General features: G+C 56.5%; 1 protein-coding gene across 2 annotated transcripts in view; it reads left to right on the top strand.

Annotated features, from left to right (window-relative positions):
- Positions 1-1187: 1187 nt before the first annotated feature.
- RAB11FIP4 (RAB11 family interacting protein 4) overlaps positions 1188-24442 on the top strand; it is a 114473-nt gene continuing 91218 nt past the window's right edge. Inside the window, exon 1 of one of the 2 annotated variants that reach the window (XM_057318141.1) lies at positions 1188-1346. In XM_057318141.1, the coding sequence (XP_057174124.1) occupies positions 1188-1346 (159 nt within the window). Of the gene's footprint in view, positions 1347-10690; positions 10769-24442 lie in introns of those variants that run through there. The other variant, XM_057318142.1, reaches the window with a different exon arrangement.

Genomic DNA, 24442 nt, shown 5'->3' with positions numbered 1-24442 from the left:
TGGGGGCTTGGCCTGCTGACAAGGAGGCAGAGCGGGGAGAGGAGGCCCGACCCTGTGGGGGCCCCCAGGTAGGGCTGGGGCCAGTATGAGCACCACCCCCCCCCCCCCGGCCCTCCCGTGGAGGTTCAGCTGAGCAGCACTGCAGGGAGGAGGCTAAGGTCCAGGCCTGCAGGCTGCTGCCCGCCCCAGGGATGAGATTCTGGCCTGGCCTCTGAGCTTGGGGGGCCAGGGGGCCAGGGCTGCCAGAGAGGAGTGAGAGTGGGGAAGGGAGGGAAGCTTCCTAAGGTCTTCGGTGTCCCTGGGCCCTGCAAGCAGCCAACCTAGCTGCCTTGTTTTCCCTTCCTCCTGCCTGCCCCGGTCCTCTCTTTACCTCCCCTGTCCCTGGGGGCCTTTTCGGGCCAGAGCTCTGTTTCCTGCTCCTCCTCTCTGTGCCCTTCCCCAGCATTGACCTGGCCTGAGAAGTGCTGCTGGGGACGACTGTGCGGCCCAAAGCCTGGAGTCTGTTCTCTGCGAGGCAGCTCAGAGGTTAGGAGCAGGGAGTCTAGGTGCATCCAGATCTGGACTGGACAGCAATCCTAGCCCTGCCTCCCACAAGCTGTGTGGCCTAGGGTAAGCAGTTCAACCTCTCTGGGTCTCCGCTTCCTCCCGGATGAATGTAACAATCGAACGCTCACGTAGGAAACGCCTAGCACCTCCAGAGCGCTCGGGCCCGCTGGGCAGCCAGCCGGGGCGCGGGGCGCGGGGATGGGCGGGTGGGGGCGCGGAGGGCGGAGGAGAAGCCGCGGGACCCGGGCTTCACCTCTGCATTCTCCCGGGAGGGCGGGGCCTTCGGGCGGCGGGGAGTTTCCGGGCACCGGCCGCGCGCCCCCGTCCGGTTTTCGGGGGACAGAGGGAAACCGAGTCGGCGGGGGCGGCCCGACCCGGGGGAGCGCGGCTCCTTTTGTCTGCAGCCTCCGCGCCGCCGCCGCCCCTCCCCGCCCGCCCGCCCGGAGCGCGGGGCTGCGGCGCCGCCACTGACACGGCTCGGCCGCCGGCGGGCGGAGGCTGCGCGTCGCAGAGGCGCGCGGGCGGCCGGGCGGGCGGGCGGCCCGGAGGGCGCGCGGCGGCGATGGCGGTGGCGGCGCGGGGCGGACTGCGGCGGCAGCGGCGGGCGGCGCGGGGCTCGGGCTAGCCGCGGGGCCGGCCGGATGGCGGGCGGCGCGGGCTGGGCGGGCGCCCCCGCGGCTCTGCTGCGCTCCGTGCGCCGCCTGCGCGAGGTGTTCGAGGTGTGCGGCCGCGACCCCGACGGCTTCCTGCGCGTGGAGCGCGTCGCGGCGCTGGGGCTGCGCTTCGGCCAGGGCGAGGAGGTAAGGGCGCCGCGTCCCCGGGCCCCGCCAGCGTCCCTGCCCTCCACCCGCCCGGCAGGGGCCCCGCCGGCGCCAGCCCCCCTAACCCCTGGCCCGAGCGGGCGCCCCTACCCCCGGGCCCCCTCCCCCCACCCCGGGCTCCGCGGCCCGGTCGGACCCCCGCTTTCCCCCACAGCGGCCGCGGCGGCGAGCGTCACGCGGCACGCCCAGGGTGGCTTCCCTGCCCACCTTCCCTCCCCCGCAGTGCGGGTCCCTCGGATGGGGGTGAGAACCCACCCGATGTTTGGGGGGCAGGAGCTGTCAGAACCCGGCCTCGGGACGCCCGACCGCCCTCCCTCCCCTGCGGAGACCAGGCCGCCCGGGTCTGTAGGAACGGAATTCCAGGACTGGCGGGGGGGGGGGGGGGGGGGCGTGCGCCCCATTGGGCCTCAAACAGGGGGTGGAGGGGCCAACAAGGGGCGCTCTGTAGCCTGACTGCACCCACCCTGCACACAGAAGGAGGATGACAACTGGTGACCCCTCATTCGGGCTCCGGTGGGCAGGCCCGGCTGGCAGCTGGCTGTGTTAGCTGCGGCAGGCCCGCCGGAGCCAAGCTTGCAGAGGGCAGCGGAGCAGAGTGTCTCCTGGGGTAGGCCCGCGTCTATTTGGGGAAAGCAGGAGTTCTGTTGGTTGTTAGCAGGGCAAGAATCAGAGGGTGGGTGTTGCCAGCGGCGTGGGCAGAGAACTATCAATAAATGCCCCCTCGACCAGTGTCCTCTCATGCCATGGGTACAGGGACTGGTGACTGTGTCTGGGAGGGAGGGCAGGGCACCCAACCTCCTGTCACTGCCCACTCTGACATGCTTAGGGTTTTCTCCTAGAAACAGAAGCCCTGCCTAGTGAGTTTCCAAGGTCACTTAAGGCGTCAGGCTCTGCATGGGGAGCATGGGGGCCGAGGGCCTCAGGTGGGCCACTGGCTGGCATTCTGTTCTTGGGGCACCTCAGGCCTAGTCTATGGGAGAAGCCAGGACGTGGTTAGGTTGGACCCATGCGTCTCTGTCACCTGGCAAAGGGGAGATGATGGATAATCATCTCTCCACAGCACCGGGCATGGCCAGGATTTGGGGGCAGAAGGTGGAAGAGGATGAGGCAGGTATCAAGTTTGAGAACCCAGGTACCCCATCCCTGCAAGTTCAGTGCTGTGGTTCCTGTTGGAGCCCACATTTCCTGCAGCCATCATGACCCTTCTCCTTCCCCAAAAGCCAGCCAAGCTCCTCACCCTCAGAAGTGGCTCCCTCTGAGGCCAGCATGGGGGGAGCCCCAGCACCCCTCTCAGGACACAGCACATGGGGCGAAGCATCTGCCTGGCTCTGCTGGAACCTGGAGTTCCAGTACAGCAAAGCAGTCCTCCTGGCGATCTGCACAGGAGGCCACCTGAGCCCCCAGCAGGCATCACCACCTTACCCCCCGAGCTGGACAGCTGCTATTGTCGGAACCTTCTCCCTCCTGCACTCATAGAGCCAAACCCACTTGTCACATAGTCATTGCGGTTCTGCACAGGGACTCACGTGGGTCTCTCTTCTCCGTGGCAGCCTTTAAATATTTGAAAAGAGCTCTCCTGCCCTCTTCACTCCCTCCCATCCACTCCTTCCCACCTCTACTCCTCCAGGTCGAATACCCCCTGTTCCTGAAGCACCAGCCATTTCCATATGACCCTGCAGGGGCTAAATCTGTAGCTTATGGCCCTGGAGCTGCCATCGACACATGCGTGACTCAGTTTTCGAGGTAATAACACGGAGGCCCTTGGGTCAGGAGACCCCCAGGACTGCTCCGACCCCAGCATCAGACACAAATGCAGGTGGTTCAGGGTGAGGCTGCCTTCTGCTTGGTGGACCACACTGTCCATTCATATTGACTTCCTGGCCCCCCCAAGCCCCCAGGGATCTTTCTTAGAAATCTCTGCCAAACCAGGATTCCCCTCAATCCTGGAGAAGGGTCAGCGATTTCCTTCTTTTTCAGAATAATCTTATTACAGAAGCAGTTTATATGCACTGTAGGAAATTAGAAATATGGGCAAGCAAGCATAAAAGTATTGCGTTCCCATCTCCCAGGCAGCTTGGCTGTGACACCTTGGTCACATCTTTCCAGCCCTGTTTCTATGCGTATATGCAGATTTCCCTCATAAAATGAGATCATGCTGTGCATACTGTTTTGTAACCTGATTTTTTTTCCAGTAAATGATCAGCACTTTCTGCTTCAGTAAATTTTCATCTCATTTAATATGCACGCCTTATTCACATTTCCTTGTCTGGCCCCAAAATGTCGATTTTTACTGGTCTGTTTAAACCAGTTTCCTCTCTAGAACTGTATGATGGATCAGTTGTTGTGACCCTTAGGTCTCTCTACTCTAATGCAATTCCTTTTTTAAAAATTTTTTAGAAATAATCTTGACTTGTTGAAAAGATCAGGCCTCTTGTCTGTCAGTGATTTCTTGAATCAAAACCTGTTACTTGGCCCTTATTCCTATTAAATTTCATCTTGTTCATTTCATCCCATCGTAATAGACAGTAGAGAGACCTTAAAATCCTACCTCTGACACTCTCAAATGCTGTGCTGTCTGCAGGTTGGAGAAGCAGGTGCCTTATGTCTGAATCTCAGGCTAATTGTAAACACAGGGCAGGACCACGGACAGGGCCTAGTAGGGGCCGTTCTACTCACACTGTGTTGTCAACTGGGACCCACAAACATTTTGCTCCCCTACTCACTACAATGGAGGAAAGTCATTTCTCCCCAGGTAGGCATCCCTTCAAAGTTCTATGTGCTTGGACAGTTTCTGTTTCATTTGTTCAAAAATCAGGTGGAGACCCTGATTCCCCAACCCACTGGTGCTGGAGGGTGGATAACTGTTGTTCGTTAGATATGGGCTTCAGGGAACCTCTCAGAGCTGGTTACCCACATTTTACCAACTACCCCCCAGAACACCAGGGGTGCCAGAATCCTTTGCACACATCAAAATATACTAGGTTGCAAAGAATAAAATAAATAACCATGAGGCCATACTAATATAAGTAAATGGTTGAATGAATGAATGAATGAATGAATGAATAGATAAATACTAGGGGAATTTCCATGCAGAAGAAATCATTATGTAGATAATTCCCCATCAAGGAGGTCGAGCATAACTCCCCACCCCGTAAGTGAAGTGTCAAATGTGCATAGTGACTGCCGTCTAAAGAGCACAGTATGGAAAGGGGGGAGGAGTGACTTTCCAGCAGAGAAGCCTGAGAAGCACTGTCTCAGCCACATGATCAAAGTCGACATCAACAGTGATAAGTCAGGAAGACAGTGTGTACCCTTGATGGGATGTCATAAGTGGCACTTTAGCTCTGTGGTCTCCCTCCCCAAACCCATAACCCCAGTCTAGTCACGAGGAAAGTATCAGACAAACCCCAGCTGAGGGATATTCTGTAAAACACCTGATTAGTATTCCTCGAATTTGTCAAGGTCAAATTTGTCAAGGAAAGTCTGAGAAACTGTCACAGCCGCAGAGCCTAAAGAGACGGAACTAAATGTAATGTAGATGGGATCCTGGAACAAGGATAGGACATTAGGTAGAAACTAAGGAAGTCAGAATAAAGTATGCACTTGAATTAGTAATGACATTATGTATATATAAGGTTGGTCTCTGACATGTATCCCCCTGATTTATCAGCTTAGGAATCATAGTAGAAAAGAGAAGACAAGAAAATGTGATAAAATCTTGAGTACCTGAAATCGAGACACAAAGACTGACCTCTTAAAGAATGCAAAGGTGAAGGGAAACACCACTGTCCAAATCCCGAAAGTCCCTAACATGTGGGAGCAGACAGACCATGAGAAGTACACGGAACCATGGTCTGAAGCGATGTTGGCTTCTTATGTCTTGCTTTTCTTTTGTTTCTAACCTTTCTCAGCCTCTGTTTACTCATCCATAAAGTGGGGATGATAATAGTCCCCATTCCCCTGGGTTATCGTGGGGCTTGAACGAGCTCCTGTACGGGACGCGCTTAGTCCGGGGTCTGTTGCAGGCACACCGTTAGGGCTGCGGCTGCTCTTGTTAGGGTTGTCTTCGAAACACCCGCGAGCGCCTTTGCGAGGTTGTTCTGGGCCTGGGGTTCTCTGCGGTTGGTGTCGAGTCTGGGACTAGTCTGGGGTGCTGCTCTCAGCCCACCCTCCTCGTCCGGCTCAGATGGGCCAGTACCTCTTGCAAACCTTTCAGCCGTCTGAGGACGGAAGACCTTGAAAGCAGCCGGAGCTGGGCCACGTTCCCTGTCATACATTCTTGTCCTTTTTCCAGTTTGAAGACCATCCTTCTTGCTAGAAAGATTGGAAACAAGCTAGTTGAGCGGCATCTCTGCTGTCTGTTGACACAGCACCGGTTCCTCTGAGCCGTGGGCCTGTCCTTCCCGCGGGGAACGGAGGGCCACTCCGACATCCAAAAGGGCGTTGTTCAGTGTTTGGGGGGGGTAACTCAGCTTTAGCCAACTAGGACTAGTCTATAATTGTCCCTTCTTTGCAGCTGCCCCGATTATGGCCAGAGGCCACCAGCACAGTGCCTCCTTGTTCGTATTGGGCAGGAGATGAAGTAAGGGTCCTGACGGGGCTCCCTCAGTCCCCAGGTCTCCCCTACACTCACGACTGCCACGAGAGAGAAGCTGGTGCTGCCTGGTTCTCTGAACTGGTGGAGGGGTTGGAGGGCTGGGGCAGGACGAGACTCCCCAGGAGCCAGCCCTGGGTGGGAGTCGGGGGTCCACCGCAGATTTGTGGGCTGTCAAGGGTAGGGAAATGCTGAACTAAAACTGCAGTCTGCCCAGGAGAGGGGATTGGCTGCTGGGGAAGAAGCAACCATGTCCCCCATATTTGCGGCTAGAGCTTGGGAAGTAGGGAAGGGACAGGAAGAGAGGAGCTAGATTGGGAAAGGCTCAGCCATTCTCTGTGGGACGGTGAGAAAAGCCGGGCAGCAGGACTGGACGTGTGTCTGAGGACAGAGGCTGGCTCTAGCAGGAGATTGTGACATGCAGTCAGAGAGGAAGAGGGTCTGGACTTGGGCAGGGGTGGCGGGCAGAATTGGCAGGGGCCCAGAAGGCCTGCGAAGCCCCAGCAAGTCACTCCTGGGTGGTGAGATCAAGACTTTATTGGTGAACAGGCCCCCTCTATGTGCCCCCACCCTAACGGGGACACTCTCCAGGTGACAGAGCTAACAGAACAGAAGGAAGGCCTCGGTCTTCTGAGCTTCAAAGAAAAGGTGGGGGTGCCTGTGGCCCGTGAGCAGGGAGTGGGACAGGAGTGGGCCAGAGAGACCTTCTCTTTCCTGTGCTTCTGCTCCTGCTGGGTGCTCCCTAGAGACTGTGGTCCCTCAGGCATAAGGGGTGAGTGCGAGGAACTGAGCTCTGGGGATGGGGGGAGGGGGGCAAGCCCTAGCTGGGGTGCACACCCTCTGGCCTCTGACCTGCCCACACCACAGTTTGGCTGTGCTGGGAGGAGGGGGCAGGTGAAGACAGCCCACAGGGACTGGTCCATCTTGGGAGACGTTCTTGAAGTGGCCTGCATCCGTGGGGTGCACGTCTCTGGGTTATAGCTTCCTTCCCCAGATGCTGGGTTCTAGAGAAAAAGAAAGCTCCAGGTAGTGGAGGACTTGGTTGCGGGCAGATGTGGTCAGGTGCCGAACGGGGGAATAGAATCAGGCCTTCCAAACAGCAAGACGTGCCCTCGGAGTAGTTCAGTGGCTGGAGAATCTGAGGTCTCCGTGGGTGCTGGGCCTCCACCCTGTGGAGTGGGACTCACCCCCTTTCACAGGGGGTTGCCATGGGGCTCCGATTGACCAGCCTGGGCAGGATGGCTGTCAGACCTGGCCCCAACTCTGAGCCCCAGGAACGTTCCCCAGCTCCAGGGAGAGAACCAAAGAGGCAAAGAAGGAGAAAGGAGGTGGGGTGGTGGAAGCTGGGCCAGGGGAGCAGCACTTTGCTTGTGGCCAAGGGTCCCTGCACGCCTCCCCGGGATGGGGGGCTGAGAGGCGAGCCCAGGGAACCTGGTGGGTGGGGGGGCGGATGGTTGAGAAAGGACTCCTCCTCCTCTGGCCCGGAGGGCTCCACGGCCATCTGCACTGGTCAGCAGCCCTGCCTTGGAGGACAGTGCAGATTTGGGGCTGGTGACCCACCCCGTGCAACTTGCAGCTGGCCGGAGCACCCGTGTTCCGGGGCCATCTCACAGACTAGGCGGGCGAGGTGCCTGCCGGACCCTGGAGTACATGTGTAAAGGAGGGGGACTCCTCTGCCTCCTGCCGCAGTAGGTCCTGTGGCACCCCAGCCGGCAGTGAGCTCCGCCCCAGGCCCCAAGCAGTCCCACCGGTGCAGAAGGGGAGGCTGAGGCACGGCCTGGAATGACGGTTAGAGCTGGGCCAGCCGGGCAGGGAGGGATGGGGGGAAATGCCTGCTGACCTGGAAACAGAATGCCTGTCACGAGTGTGTTAACTGCTGTCTCCTTGCGCGCACAGATTGGGTGAAGGCCCTGAAAGTTCTATAGCGTCGTCTTAATGGAAATACCTTGTGCGGGTAGGGGGTTGTCTTAATATATGTTTCCAGGATTAAAAATTTGTTTTTCTCTCCAGTAACATCTTGCATGCCTACTGTATGCCAGAACTCTTCCAGGCACTGGGAAACCGGGGTGGCCTGGAGCTGGAAAAGAGACAGGCAAAGGCATAAAAACGGCTCTCAGATGTGAAGTACGAGAAAGAAACAAAAGTACTGAGACGAAACCAAAGGGAGATTTTTTTTTAAAAAAGATTTTATTTATTTATTTGAGAGAGAGTGAGTGAGCGCAAGAGAGAGTACAGGGTAGAGGGGCAGAGGGAGAGGGAGAAGCAGACTCCCCGCCGAGCAGGGGGCCCGACACAGGGACTCAATCCCAGGACCCCGCGATCATGACCTGAGCCAAAGGCAGACACTTAAACCACTGAGCCACCCAGGCCAGGCATCCCCCAAAGGAAGATTTTTACCCCTAGAATGACCGGGGGAGGCCTCTTCTATCACAGGGGGACATGGAGGTGGAGCGTGGAATGACGTGGGAACCGGCTGCTCCCGCAGGTGTCTGCAGATGGCTGACCCGGGCAGAGGCAAGAGCAGGCCTGGGGGTTAGAGACGCCGCAGGCGGCCTGAGGAGCAAGAGGACTGAAGGGAGATGGACGGGGAGAGAGAGCTGTCCAGGCGAGGAATGCTGGAGGCACAGAGTGCAGAAGAGGCTGGGTTTGGACACGAGAGCCCACAGGAAGTAGGGTGTGAGAGCAGGAGAGAATTTGGAGAATTTGCTGGCTGGGGCAGACAGGCGGGAGCAGGGCTGGGCGAGGAGTCGGGAGATGCGCCTGGCGTCCACACGGTGACGTGTGCCAGCACCGGGCAGACGAGTCCAAGGAATGCGCCTCAGGCCTGCTCCTGCTGGTGGACCCTTGACTGCCTCCCTCCTCTTCTCCCCCGGCCCTTCTGTCTCGCTGCCCTCAGCAGAGAAGTTTTCTGAGGGAGAAGCCGAGAACCTGGTTCAGGTGTGATTCAGCCCCTTTAAAAGCCAGGCCCGGACTGGGCCCCAGGGCCGCCGCTGGGCTGGCGTGGCGCATCTCCTCTTCTCGCCTCGCCGGCTCCGTCTGGGACGCCGACTGCTCCTCTGCCGGCCTGTCAGACTGAGGCTCCTGCTCGCCTCCTCCCTGCACAGAGCAGGAGCTGGCCGGTGCCACGGTCCGTACTTGAACGTGCTGTGGACCCGGCTGCTCCCTCTCCAGTGGACCCTGAGTGGAGCTGTCCCCCGGTGAGACTTGGGGCTCTTTGTACCCTTCTGCTCTATGCTGTTCCCCCACTCCCAGCATCTTCTGATCCGTGGAGGCCCCCACCCCCGGAGACATACCTTAGGACCACCAACCCACCGCCCCTGGGGTCCCTGCTGAGGGGCCTGCTGTTCAGAGTTGCCTGCTCTCGGGGACCGCGAGCAAAGCCGCTCAGAATCCAGACGCGTGTATACCAGGGACGCGAGAGGAGAGTAAGCCTCCTGGCAGCCGTAGCCCAAAGGATAGCTGTGGGAACCTCTGGGCTCCCTGTAGACCTAAGACCTTGAGTCTCACCCATGTCTCACCTGCTGTGGCACGAAACTCAGAGAAGATGGCCAGCTTCCTCCAGAAGCCGGTGTTGATTGCCCAGCGGCCTCGGGTGGCCACTGTCCCCAGGAAGATCCCCATCTAAGACCGGTAACACACCTGGACAGGGTAGGCAGGTTAATTAGAGGGCCGATTCATAGAACACAAGAACCAAGAGGGGGGAGGAGGGGCGCATTTAGTGCTTGTGTGACTAGAGCCGCCCCACCGAGAGCTGGGCCCCCACTGCCTCCTAGGCGAGCCCACTCTGGCCCGACAAGGCGCTGGCTGAGTTCTCTCTCCCACGGTGAGCTAAGGTCTGTCTCCGGGAGCTCCATCTTTGGCTCATCCTTCCCTCTCCCAATCCACGCAGCCACCCACCTGCACATTTGACCGCACACCCATCTAAAGCCCCGCTCAGCCCACCGGCCAGCCGTGTATTGCTCAGCCAGCCCTCCGAACATCTGGCTCCCCCTCGACCCACCTACGCACCCATCCGATACACATGCGTCCGCTTGTCCATCCATCTGTTCACCCACCTTTCCTCCACCCCCCTGCCTATCCATTCACCGTGCAACCGGCATTTACGAGTATCTGCCCAGCCTGAGGCCTAAGCGCAGACCGAGGGATGGGGACGGGCGTTTTTCAGGGGGTGACATGTGGCTGTGTGGGGAGAAGGCACAGCAAGGGCAGGGTGGGTGAGGGTGAGGGCTGGCCCGGGGCCAGATGGTGACCCTATGGACGGCTCGGCCGCTGAGACCGGCTGGCTGGCCCAGACGAGTCGTGGATGGGCAGAGACACCCTCCCCTCCTTGCAGTTAGCTGGTTTTGATTTCTCACTCCCCGCATCGGCCATGGGGTCTGGAAAGGGCTGAGGCCTTACTGTAAGCAATGAAAGCCTAGGTTATTTCAAAAGTGCTTATTACGATGGATGGACCCGTCTCCTTTTCTGTTAAATGGGGATCGTGACCCCTATGTGTGGGGCTGTTTTGAGAACTGGAGATAATGCGGAAAGACCAGCATGGTGCCTCTTGGCATCCTTCTTCAGGCCACCTGCTCCGTGACCCTTGTTGGCATCCCCGCGGCTCTCCCGCCTAGGAATGCACCTCTGACCCCTCTCCTCTGCCTGGTACTTTTCCAAGCATGGGTCCCCCTGCTGCCGTGGCCAGACTTTCTCCCGCAGCCACTAGTGACTTTTCTGTGGACGGAGGGGATGGAGAAGTGATCGGTGCGGTCTGCCTTCGTGGTTCGCGTTCTCTTTCATCCTGGAAACAGCCTTGAGAGCCGGAGAGGTGAAGGGAGTTGTCCAGGGTCCCACAGAGAGTGGAGGAGCTGGGACATGAACCCAGGTCCATCTGGCTCTAAAGTGGCCTTAGTGCCTCCGGGTTCTTCCAGGGTCTGGGTCAGGGGTGGATGATCAGATTGGAGTTTCAGAAATTTGACTTTGGAGAGACCTCAAATCCGAGGCTGTGTCCGGCTGTCTAAATCTGGGGTGGCCCCGGTTCAGGGACTGGCGCAGTGCCTGGCCGGAGCCATAATTAGAAGTAGGTTTGTAATCTGCAGGGCGGTGGGGGGCACCGCTGGGAGCCCCAGGTGGGCCCCACAGGCCAGCTGCCCTGGCTGTGACAGAAGGGCAGATGGTAGCAGGAGCTGAGGTTTTAGGGCCGAGAGAGGCTGCCAGCAACCACGCCGCAAATCGCGCATCTCCATGGCTTCACGTGGGTTTCCTGCCAGGCACCCCTCCGCCATCCTCCGCGGCCCCCAGGTGGGTAGGGCAGGGGCAGGGGGCCGAGCTCGCAAACGGGACACCCCACCAGTACCCTGTCCCCATCCCTGGCTCCTTCGTCTTGTTGGCCCACGCTGCAGGCCCTTCCCGGCCACAAAGGCCCTGTGGCTCCAGCCAGCCCTGACCTCCTTTGGCCCCCCGTGTGTCCACCTCCCCCCAGCATCTCAGTTCAGGCCAGGCCGCTGTCACATTCCGTCAGGGTGCGGGCTTTGGGCACTGGTCTACCTTCCAGCCATGTGAATCTAAGCTACTTAACCTCTCGCGGGCTCAGCCTCACCCGTAAGGCAGGGATAATATTAGCGAGCTGTTAACACTGTGCGACACGGAGTAGATGTCATCGGTATTTGTTAATACCACTGTTACCGTGCAGTCCCGGTTTTCTGGGTGGGCTGTCCATTTTCATTCTTTTAGGGATCCTTTTGAGCCTCTGCCCTATGTCAGGGCTGGGGCTAGAGGACATACGGTGATTAGGAGAGGCTTCCTTCCCTGAGGGGCTCCCCCCTGGGCGTGGGTGTCAGGGGGTGTTCTAAGAGGGAAGTCAGGGCTCCCCTCTGTGCCCTGGGCAGCGCTGGAGACTTGGTCCAGCTGTGTTTGCGTGTGAAGACAGGAGAGTCACTCTGCCCGGAGATGGGAAAGCTTCCCAGGGGTGACGGTGGGGTGAGTCTTGAACAGGGTCGACCAGGGCAGACGGAAAGGATGGCTGTGCCGGGAGAGACACCTGCAGGGCAGGCGGGATGGCAGGTGGGATGGCAGGTGGGGTGGCAGGTGGGAGAGGGACCGAACTGCCAGGCAGTGGAGGCCGGATGGGGAGGTGGCTGGAGGAAATGTCGAAGACATGGAAGCAGAGCGGTAACGTGGCTCTGTTGTGTTTTAGACAGCCCTGTCTGCAGCAGCGGGAGGCCGAGGGAAAGGAGGCCAGCGTGGAGGCCACTGCCCCAGTGCAGGGGCAGGAAGGAAGTGGGCGAGGAGATGGAGAGAAGGGGAGGGTCAGAGGGTGGCTTCCAGGCTGTCCCCTGGACTTCACAGAGCTGCGCTCAACGAACAGGAGAGAGTGTCCTCTCGGGCGTGTCCCGTGCCCCCCACTTAGGTGGCTGGGTGATGGGCCCTGAGCCCAGCTCGAGGATGTTCACCCACCGGCACAGCTCACGGGGCTCATGAGGCCTGCCCTCACCCTCAGGAGTCCTTCCCAGGACAGCTGCTTTTTCTTTAAAAACAAAAAAGCTCCGAACACACTTGTCGGTGTGTAACGACTTCATAGGACGAGAAAGCTAGCCAGCACCAAACTGTAGTTGTGTACCCTAGTACCCACATTGTGTCCTTGACGGTGACCCGCGTGTGGCTGTGACCGGTGTAGGAGCTCTTTGGCCCTTTTCCACCTAACGCTATTTCCAGGGCCTGAGTCCCCGAGGGAACCATGTCACCTGTCTGCTTAAGACCTCCCGCCAGCCACTCTTAATGTTTCCACAGACTTCCATCTGCTCTGCACAGCTCACTGAGCCTGGCCCACCTGCAGAGGTACCAGGGCTGGCTGGTCAACCCCTGGCCCTTGAGCTGGTAGGGGGAGGGTGGAGCCCAAATGGAGCTTTGCTCGCAGATGATGCCCCAAGAGAGTGGACGGGGGCGCTTGAGGGAAGAGTCCTGGGCCTCCCCCTAAGCCTTCCACCTGCACCCCACACTGGGCTGGCCTCCCTCTGTAACACTGACTGTCCCCAGGGTCCCAGCCTGCCTGGGCTCTATTCCTAGCCTGGTGCCTAGCTGCCAGCCAGAGTACTGGCCTCTGCCGTGGGCTTCTCGAAACCCTGACCCTTAGTGGGTAGGGCCAGGAGACATGTGCCGCGTGTCCTTGACACTGAGCGAGTGGGTGGAGTCAAGGGCCTGTTTGCCCACTCATCTGGACAGAGGCATTTGGGCTCTGGTCACCCTTTCTGGGGCCATCCGACGGTCTGGTCATCAGTTTCTCCCTATCTGTCCCCCGCCCTGCCCTCCCCTGCCTCTGATACGATTTGCATGAGGGTGCCCATTTCTCCACATCGACAACAGTGCCGAGTATTATTTTAAATTGGTTTCCGCCAGTTTGATGGATACGTCATACGTAATGGTATTTCAAACTCGTTTACATGTTCATTCTCGATAGCTAACGAGAGTTTTCATTCTTCCCATGTTGCTAGTTGCTCTTGGTATTTCCTTCTGCGTAAACTGTTGTGTCCATCTCTTCTGAGCGCGAATCAAGACGAGCTTTTGTTTTGATCTTTGTATTTTTTAAATTGGTTCTTTATATTTTTTCAGAACCGTTTGTTATTTTTTTCTTACAGTTGCTTTCCTTTTGTAATTTGTTGATCACATTTTATTACTGGAAAATTTTCCTACATTTGAATATTTCTTTTTTCAATTCTATCATATTTGCTTTATTTCTAATTATATTGATCATTTTCTTAGTAGTGTAGGGGCCACGGGCAAGCCGCCCCAGGATGGGCCACTTTGGCATGAAGATTATTTTGGGTTAAAAAACAATCAAAACCCAGAAGATTCAGGAAGAGCTCTTTACCTCCCCCATTATTTTGGGTTAAAAAACAAAACCCAGAAGATTCAGGAAGAGCTCTTTACCTCCCCCTGACTGCCTAAAAAGGATCTGGATAGAGGACCTCTTCTATCTATCACCATAGTTAACTACATTATGATATGAACCGGGTTTGGTAGACGGGGAGGAGCCTGGCAGGGCCTGTTTGATCAAAGTCCTCTCAGTCTCATGGTTTCTGAGTGGCCCAAACATTTGTTTACCAAACACGTACTCTTTTTCATCTTCCTGTGAATTTCATTCCTTCCCTCTGAAGCCCCAGACCCCTGCCCCCCTCTCAGTTCAGGATGACTACATACCCTCATTTTGCCTGACTGTCTTTGGAATTTCCATGTCTGTGTGGGTTCCCCCTAAATATGAAATGAAACTTGATTTTCTTCTGTTAATCTGTCTCATGTCAATTTGATTCTTAGTCCAGCCAGAAGGACCTTGAAGGGCAGAAGAAATGCTTCCTCCCCAACAGCGTTAGGAACTTACTTCCCATTTCTAGCAGGAATAAATAAGCTGCTTTCTTTCCAAACCTCCTAATTTGTAAAAATATTTAACTTTAACCTGCTTGGAAATTTTTTATAAAAAGATTTTGTTTATTTGAGAGAGAGAGAGAGAGCACGAGCAGGGGAAGGGGCAGAGGGAGAAGCAGACTCCTCACTGAGCAGGGAGCCTGATGCGGGGCTCAATCCCAGGACCCTGAGATCATGACCTGAGCCAAAGGCAGACGCTTAACCAACTGAGCCACCCAGGCGCCCCCCCCAACTTGGAATTTTTATGATCCAACATTCAGTTCTATTAATATTTTTAATTTATCTCTAAACTAGAACTGAATTCCATTAGTTTATCCTTTCCTGTTTTTTTCTCACCCTTTATGTTCAAAAGGAAAAGATAAGCACATGATGAACACCCAGATATACCCTCCTAGATTCACCAGCTGTTAACATTTTGCCACATATGCTTTCTCTTTGACTCTTTTGGTGATTATCTGTCTATCTGTAAGTTCTTCAGTGTTATTTGGTTTCACAGAAGCATTTTAAGTAAGCGACGACGTCTTGACAGTTCCCCTGTAAACACTTGGAGTGTAAGAACAAGGACAGTCTCCTACCTAAACAAGTGTCACCATCACACTCAGACTTATTACCAGTTCATCAGCATCATCTAGGATTCAGTCCGTATTCAAATCTCCCTGTTGGTTCTCAAACCGTAGCTGCTTTCTCTTCTGATCCAGGATCCAATCAGGGATCACGTATCACATCTGGTTTGTCATACTGCTTTCATCTCCTTGAAATTAGAACTAGCTTTGATTTTTTTTTTTTTTTTTTTTTTTTTTTTTTTGCTTTCATAGCATCAACATCTTCTTTCAAGTCCAAGCCAGTTTTCTATAGGCTGTCCCCTAATCTGGGTATGTCTGATTGTTTCCTTGCATTTTTTTGTCAAGGAGAGGTGACAGCGTGCACTTCTCAGAGCATCACATAAGAAGACACATGATACCAGTTTGTCCCTTTATTGCGTTGAATCACTTGGTTAAGGCCCTGCCTGCCCAATCCCCTTAATATAATGTACCTTTCCCCTTTTACAATTAATGAACAATCTGGGGGGGCGGTGCTTTGAGACAATGTACATATTTGGTTCCCTACCAGCTTTTCACACGATGGCTTTAGCACCCACTGATGGGCCTTGCCTGCATAAATTACGTTGGTAGTTGCAAAACGGTGATTTTTCCCAATCCTGTCATTTCTTCTAGAGACGGAGTGTTGTTCAGTAAAGATCTTTCCTTCACCCCCTTTTCTGAGTATCCCTGTGGACTCATGGATTCTTTTCTTTCTAGTGTGTTATAATCCATTACCACCATTCTTACTTTCGATGCCCAGAGAGATCTTTGTTTTGTTTTTAATACAACATAAAATTTTGATCATTAGTTGGCGTAAAATATTTTTTGGGTGTAAAGCATTTTAAAATTGAGACATCAATCATCATTACCTTTAAAAGTCCTCTCTGATATTCTTCACCATTTATGGATTTTTAAAGTATATGACACATTTTCAAGGTCTTTATTTGGTATTGCTTTAAATTTATTAAATTAGCCATCTTTACTATATGTTTAATTCTCCCAATAGGAGCAGAAAATTAACATTAAAAATAAATGTCCTACAATTAGTCTAAATTAATGTTCAATATTTAATGTGGCTTGTTACTACTGAGGATGAAATACGTTTTTCCCATGGATTTTTTTTTCCTAGCTGCATGTCACTAGCACATAGAATGGGACTAATTTTTGTAAATTCCTCTCATAACTCACCACTCATCTATTACTTCTAGTAATTTTCTGGTTGATGTCTTTGGATTTGCTAGGTAAGCAATCACGTCCTCTTCAGAAAGCAATTGTTTCATTATGTCTTCCTTTCCTATATTTATGACTCCAGTTACTTTTGCTTCTTAGATGGGAGTCACCAGCATTTCTAGAACTAGTTGGAACACAGGTGGGCATGGGACGTTGCTCTGACTCAGGAGGGCCTGGGAGTGAGGTAGGCTGGGATGCTGACCGCGTGGCCCAGGCACAAGGTAAGGAAAACAGGCTGGTGGGTGCCTGGGCTGCCGTTGCCGTGGTCTCAGAGACAGTGACCCAGAGGCCGTGTTGCCCGGGCTGCTGTTGCTGCGGGAGGGGGTCTCACTTAGAGGAAAGGGGCTGGTAGTCAGGTGCCTTGTCTGTGGATAGGTGGGGACTCCAGCCTTGAGAGGCAGGATAAGTGCGGGCAGAAGCAGGGGCAGGACAGGCTGGAAGTAACAGGCTGTCCTCAGAGCACCGCAGAGCTGGTCTTGGGCAGCCGGGAGCAGCGGGTGGGGCTGGATTGTTCCCTGCATCCGTCCTGCTCAGGCCTGGGACGAGTTGGTAGAACAGTGCGCGTAAGGGTTGCTGGGCCTGGCAGAGGCAAGACCCCACTATCCTTTTCCTGCTGCTCTTTTATCTGGACTGATTGTCCATTACTGCCATTCAGTACGATGTTAGCCCCTGGGTTTAGGTGTATAACGCTCAGCACGCTAATGCAGACCACCCTCGCCCTGTCCCATTGTCCTTTCTCTGTTAAATGCATTCGTGATGTTTGCTATTTTCCCAGTTGTTGCAAATATGCCTGGAAGGGGGACTCTGGCCAGACCTGTTCAGGAGCCCTTCCCCCGGAGGCTGGCCCCAAGCCGCCTGGAGTGGGAGGGTGTAGTTCCCCAAAGGAAAGTCAAGGCACGCCTACCAGGTCAGGGGCAGGCGACACTGGGCAGCGAGAGACGACAGACTGCAGGGCAACCCAGCCTCTTAGCCCAGCCAGCGTCCTCCTTCCCCAGCCTGCCCCGCGGGGGCGGGGGGCGGGGGGAGCAGGACAGGCGTTTGCTTCTGTGCTTCCCGGGGAAACAGACTGTAAGGACAGCAGCTGGGTTCATGCGCTGCTCTGCCCCCGGCACCCAGCCTGGCTGGGGCATAGCAAGGGCGCAGTAAGTGTCACTTGAACATCTGAGTGAGTGAATTAATGAAGTGCAAAGGGACCCAGGCACTGGCTCCTACTGAGCTCCGCTCTGAAGTTGACAATTGGTGAGCAAATCCCTCTACCTCTGGGGGCTGCCTGATGAAGGTTTGGGGACTGAGGGCTTTGTGGTCGAGGACTCAGGCTCTGGGGCTGGATAGGTCAGAGGTCAAGTCCCAGGGACTTGCTGGCTCCATGACCGGGGCTGAGCCTCTGTACATCTTTGAGCCTTACCTGTGAAATGAGGCTGTAATGATGCTGTTCTCCTTGACAGTGGATTGAGAGAATGAGGCGAAGCCCTTAGCGCAGTGCCTGGGGCACCCTAAGCCCTTTATATGGGGGAGTTATTTCTATGAACCCTCTGTAGCTGAAGGGACATTTAGAAGAGGAAGTACGGCCTGGTTATAGCCCGGTGCCGGTGCACCTGCTGCCTACCCACCCCGTGTGCGTGTGTGCGCGCATGTGTGTGCGTGCGTGTGCGTGCGTGTGCGTGGCCCCAGGGTGTCGATGACCATGACGATGGAGAAACACGTGAGTGCAGCTCTGTGACTGGCCCTGTGCCGGCCACCAGGGGTACAAGAGGGCACTGGAAACGGGGGTACCGCACAGCAGGAAGGAGAACGAGCTCTTGGAGTTTGAATTCTCGCTCCATCCCTTCCCAGCAAGCCCTTACTACTCTCTGTGCCTCAGTGGCCTCGTCTGTAAAATGGGGCTGGTAATAGAGACTCCTTCATCGGCTTGCGACGTGTAGATGGGTTACTGCACGGCTCACAGTAACTGCTCGTAAGTGTCATTGTCACATTGTCACATTGTCAGATTGTAGCGTCGTCATCACTGGTATTGCTGTTGCTCGGCGAGCGCTCAGCCCGGCCAGGGAGCCAGCCGGGACCCATCACAGCCCTGGAGAGGTTGTGACCACGGTGATCGATAGCTTTGCTGTCAGCCCCGCTTTCACTGCTGCTGGAATATTCCCCCCACAGCCCCCAAAGCACCCTCAGGTATGCTGTCCGTGGCCGCGTGAAGTCACCGGCCACTGGATCACGATTCCCCTCCCGGGAGTCATCATCCGACCTTCTGGGGAGGCCTTTGAAAATGCAGATGCCAGGGGCCACGCTGGCCCCCAGACTCAGCAGGCCCGTGTCGGCAGTGTCCCCCATGCTTCTGTGCGGTTAGGCCGTGCAGTCCCTGATGCTCCTGAGCCTGTCCCTGGTCTAGTAAAAGAGGCCAGGAACTCTCCCTTCAAGGGCCTGGCTGAGGGCAAATGAGGTGCCTCCAGTGCTTCCAGAATGGTACCAGGACCCCTCTGAGATTGGCCCTCCTCCTTCCAGCCCAGGGCTCCAATCCACTTAGTTTGGGGTGAGGTAGACATTATTTCTTTTTTAAAGATTTATTTATTTGAGAGAGAGCATGCGCAAGCAGGGGGAGGGGCAGAGGGAGAGAATCTTCCAAGCTGACTCCCCACTGAGCCGGAGCCCCACACAGGGCTCGATCCCACGACCCATGAGATCATGACCTGGGCCGAAACCAGGAGTCCGACGCTTCACCAGCTGAGCCCCCCCCCCCGGCACCCCCAGAAGTACACATTATGAACAAGGGTGCAAACCATGTATGAGCCCTCCTGCCTCTGCTTTCTTCCTGCTCTGATGCCCGGAAAAGAAACGTGCCTCTGCAAAGAGCTCCCTCAAAGCAAAGGATCCAACCTGCCGGCCCTAAGGAACTTCCCCGGTGCTCTGCAGGGGGCCAGCCCCTGGGGATGGGGGGCCTCCTCAGACGAGAAGGGATGGTTGCAGCAGAGAAGACGTGGAGGCCAGAAAGTCCAGACATGGCACCTGGGGTACCCAAGATGCCCCCCTGCCCACCAGCGCTCAGGGTCTGGGCCCCAGCACTTCTCCTCTACCCAGGAAAAGCTGCTTGGTTCCCGCAGGACCCACAGAGATCCCACCAGCTATCTCCCCTCCCCAGGTGGGTGCAGGCAGCGCTGGGAGCTGCCTGGCCATGGGGAGCAGGGCAAGTGGACTGACATCTCCTCCTTCTCTGGCAGAGACCGCACGCGTCACCCACCCGCCTCTCTTCCAGGTTCCATTTTGCTGGGAAAATGGCCCATTGCCCATCCTGTGCAAAAAACAAGAAGCTGTGGGTGGCAGTGCCTAGAGCAGGGGTCCCCCCCTGAGTTTGACGAATCCTGGTCCTGCAAAGACCAGGGTAGGAGGTCAAGCAAGTTTGGAAAGGTGCCTACATAGCCCTCACCGCAGTCCAGCGGACGCTCTAGTTAAACGTTTTCACCTGGGCCCAGCGTGCCTCCAGCTTCCTGACCTTGGAATCCCCTTTCATGGGACACCGTGGTGCTCTCTAAGAAGTGACTTCCTGGGACCTTGGGCAGAGGCTCAGCCTCTCGAAGGCCTGTCTGCTTCCTTCGTGAGCCGGGGACCCCAGCACCCATCCTGCCTACCTCACAGGGACAAGGGACGGGAAGGGCTGGGCCACATTAGTCCCTGCTGTCCCCACTGGCACAGCGACCAGACCACAGTTGGTCCTCTTGGGGAGTGACAGGGGGTCTCAGGCTCATAGTCTCATGGCTGTGAGGTCACGGGGTCTGGCTATGGACCCGAGCTTGACCCCAGCTGTCTTAACTGTCACCTCTGAGATCCTTGTGGGGTTTCTGAGAGGGGACCTACTAGGAGGCAGGACATCAGCCTTCCTCTGCAGCCACCACAGGTGTCTGCCTGACCTCTCCCAGCAACAGGAAGGGAGCCTGAGTCACACAGGGGAGTGGGGCTGGCGTGGTGTCATTTCTAAAGGCCTGCTTGGCCTGGCGCTCTCAGATCCATCATCTTCTCTGGTCCCCATAGGATCGGTATGAGGTGGGTAGGTTGCCTGCCCCATTTCACAGATGGAAACACTGAGGCTTAGAGAGTTTGGGGTTCGCCCAGGGTCTCATGGCAGGTTTACAGCAAGGCTTTCATCTCTCCCTCATATAGAAATTCCCTAACAAGGTTTCCAGAACTAGTGATCTCTCTCACAAGCCACGTACTGTTGTGTCAACAGCAACAACGTTGGACTTCCTGGCTGGCGCCACCATGTTTTGCTTTCTTTCAAGGAGCTAAACCTCAGCTCAGGGGAAGGCCGTGAGATGTTCTGGGTAACTGCACTTTCTGGGTCATGGAGGCTGGCGGGACGGCATTTCTGTTCGAGTCTAGTTGAAGTGTCAGTGTCTGGGGGAGGGCAGCCGGGGTCTGAGGCCTGGCACAGTGGTCAGGCGGTTCGAACCAGGAGCTGGATCAGTTGGGAAGGGCAGCGAGGTGGGATGGATGGGAGAGGCGGGGTGCAGAGACCACAGCCTGGGAGGCAGGACTGGTGAGGGGCGGCGTTCCCAACTCCAGCAGGCCCGCACTCCCCTTCAGTGAGCAAATATTCCCATCTGATGTGAAATAACGGGCCCCAAACCGACCAGAGCCCTTAGAGGGAGCAGCACCTCTCAGCCTACCTGAGGATCAAAGACGCCAAAAGGTCTGGAACATCACTACTCCAGACGGTCCAGGGACCATGCAGGCCCCAGCCCAGCCCCCACGAATCAGAATGTGCATCTCAGCAAGATGCCCGGGTGTTACACAGGCCAGCTGAGGCAGGAGGCGCTGGGGTCAGGCCCGGGGGGTGGGGGGGCCTTCCCGCCGAGTAAACGGGTGTGTTTCTTCCTCCTTTTCTTCACAGCATGGCTGGTCCCTGGGCCTGGCCATGCGGGCGGGCACTTGCGCCCTGCGCTGGCTGGGCGACTGAGAGAGGGAGCCCCTGGGGGACTTGGTCCAGACCTGCGGCCTTCTCGAGGTCCTGGTCGCTGAAGCCCTCGGGCCACCACCTTCTTCCCCCGTGCCAGAGGAACTCCCTGCCGCCTCTACCGAGCTCCATCCTTGGAGACAAGTTGATGTCATGAGTTAAGACAGATGGAAGGGAACCTTTCTTCGCAGCCACCAGGCCTGGCCGGGCCGGGGGGGGGGGGGGAAGGTACCTGTGTCTGAGGGTCCCGGGGACCTGGATGTGTGGTCAGAAGACCCCGGGGTCTCATCCCATCCAACCCAAATCCTCCCATGTCCCTCAGGCTCCTTACCCTCAGCTCACGCCCTGACCGACTCCCTCACCCTGCACTGCCCCTTCTCCTGGGTGTCTGCCCGGGACGGTCCCGGTTGCCCACCCACTCAGCTTCACCTCCCTCCCTGCACCTCATCCCCACCTCAAATCAAGCCAGCCCTCCACAGGCCTTTAAGATCTTCCCTGGTCCTGCTTTTCCTTCTCCCTTGAAGCCCTGGGTCTCCACAGCCTCCTCCTCTGGGCTGTCTCCCGTCTCCCTCCACCATGCCCTCCGGGCTCAGGCCATTCCCAGACCTGCTTCATGGGCCCCTCCTAAAACCCCCACCCACCAGAGGGGAAAGTCCACCGGGTCCCCCCCCCCCATTGGTTCCCTACATTTAGCATCCCCCTGGCCTCCAGCCACACGGAGCAGCTGGCGGTTCCCAAGCCCTTCAGGCTCCCCCAGGGCCCGGCCTCGGCTGCTCTGTCCCTCCCTCTGCCTTTGCTCTTGCTACCCCCCAGCCCTGCGCCCCCGTTGCTGTGTTGGGTCCTATGGGCCTGTAGAGGCCTGCACGACCACCACCCCTTTCAAGGGCCCCATGGCAGCCCCCACACCCCCTGGGCTCTCCGTCTTCTCAGGGCTCCCTCCCTCTGTGGGTTAGGGGAGCACCGTCTAGGAAGGTTGCATTATGGTAGATTCTGTCGTATCTACCCCCACAGTCCTGGGAGTAATTTTTTTTAAAGGATACGAAGTTGTACTGTTTTTTTTCCCCACTGATTTAAAAATGATCCAACCCATTTTTTAAAATTTACCCAATTAGAAAATGTAAAAAGCGGAGGTGAAAGGACCGGCCGTGCGGGCACACAGAGCGCACTGGCTTCCGGCACAGTCTGCCTACAAAAGCGCTCGCTTCTCTAGAGTTTGCTCCGGGCCGGGTTCCAGGCATCCCCAGGCCTTTCCCTTTAAATCCTCACCCTCCACGAGCCAGAGGCCATTGATCAGAGAAGTTAAGTCCCGTTATCCTTGGTCACACAGCTGGTAAATGGAGGTAGCGGGACACGAGCCCAGCTCTGTCCACTCGCAGCGTCTGGGAGGGACATTAGACTGCCGCCCGGGCATGTGGCCGCGTTGACAGTCATCTCCACCCTTTTATGCTGTTCCCTAGGCTATTTTTACTTCACTCAAAAATACAGCAAGACATCTGTCCCCTCCCTACGAGCTTCCTGGGAACTTGCCCGTCTCCCCACAGGGCAGAGTCTGGCTGCGGAGCTGAGCTTGCTGCAGGAATGGACAGATGGAGAAATGGATGGATAGGCCAGTCTACCTCACAGACCACCCAGGCTTCTGTCCCTTTCATCCCTATTCAGACGTCGCACAAAGCCCTCTTGGGTGGCCTAAGGGATTCTGGTCAGCAGCAGTGCAGGCTGTGAAGGAGGGGCCTGCATGGTGATACTGGGACATGCTGGGGGTCTCTCATTAAGGAAGGCATTGCCAGCCGAGGAGGCGGTGACCTGGGTACCATGTGGCTGGCCCTTCCTGATGCCGGGCCACCCTGGCCAGAGATGCCCCGATGGGTACAGCCTCTCCCTGGTGTGCACTGAGCACCTTTGCTCTCAAAGCCCCCCTCCAACTACCACCTTTTACCCCTGCAGCCCCTCGAGGAGGCTTTGAGACCAGGAACCAATGCAAAATGGCTTAAATGTATTCTTTCTCCTAACGCGCCAGCCCAAGGTAGGCCAGCTCCTGGGCTGTTTCCTTCTGGGGCTCAGAGGCGTCCTCCAGGACCCAGCGCCCTTCCATTCAGGGGCCCACATCAACCCAAGATGGCATCTGCTCTCCAGGAGGGCAAGAAGAGCCGGGAGCACATCCTGAGGACGGTGTCCCCACCCCTACCCTATCATCAGGGAAAACCTGTCCCAGAAGCCTCTTGCAGATGTTTCCTCCTGTCTCGTTGGCCAGAAATATGTAACGTGCTTTCGCCTAAACCAATCACTGGCAAGGGGGATGTGTCACCTGACTGGCTTGGTCCAATCAGGGCTCATGCTCTGGGGTTGTGGCATTGCGGGGGGCAACGGGTCAAGCAGGAGGTGGGCATCTCAGTGACCGCAGGGCTGCCCCACACAGAAGGAGGAGAGGGGAGGGGCAGCAGAGCAGCGACCTACGCGATCTGCTTTGGTCCTTGTCATTTTCCCTTGACTTTATAGAAGAGAGCAAGTAAAGGCTCAGAGAGGTTGAGTCATTCGCCAGGGCCACCCGCCAGGGTCCCCAAGCCATGTATGTACCTGGTCCTTGGTGAAGCCGGGTTGGATGGGCACACTTGCCTCCCAGCCCTCTACTCGCATCCGTTGCTCTGTCTGGTTTTCTTCTCTCCCTCCCCTCAACTCCAGGCCCACCCAGACGTCCTTGGGGAAACATTACAATCATACGGGCTCCAGAGCTGGAAGAGACCCTCGATATTAATGTCATTTCATGCCTTCGTTTCCCGTTGTAGAAACTGAGGCCCAGAGAGGCAGCATGACCTGCCCAAGGTCACACCGTGAGTGGGGCCAAAGCCCAGGCAGGGCCGACCTCGTTGGCGTGCCATGCCGTCACACAGCGTTTGATGCTCTGCGGTCACTGTCTTGAAATTGGGAATAATTTTTGAACAAGGGGTCCAGCATTTCCATTTTGCACTGCTGACCCTGAGCCCCGGCTCCTGACTCTGCAGGGTGTTTTCTAGAACACGCTCCTTCCTGTGCACCTGTGGCTAGTCTCGCTGATGCCATGGGACTGCTCCTCAGAGGCCACAGGGGGCCCGGGGTGCAGGGACAGGCAGGACCCACTTTGGAACCCCTCCCTCAGACTCGTCTCCAGCTGGTTCTGCAGAAGCCCCAGCCTGCTTCCCGCCTCTCTCCTCTCGAGAATTAAGGGAGACAGCCAGTGGCTGCCTTCCCCTCCACTCTGTGCCCTTTGTCCCTCGGGGCTGGGGGCAGGGGCTCCAGAACACAGGCTTGCATTGTGCGCCCTGACGTCAGGCAGCTGGGCTGCCTGCGAAAGTGG

The sequence above is a fragment of the Ursus arctos genome, unplaced genomic scaffold, assembly GCF_023065955.2.
Source record: "Ursus arctos isolate Adak ecotype North America unplaced genomic scaffold, UrsArc2.0 scaffold_24, whole genome shotgun sequence".
In the NCBI taxonomy this organism is placed as follows: domain Eukaryota; kingdom Metazoa; phylum Chordata; class Mammalia; order Carnivora; family Ursidae; genus Ursus; species Ursus arctos.
This window is presented reverse-complemented; position numbering and strand designations above follow the sequence as displayed.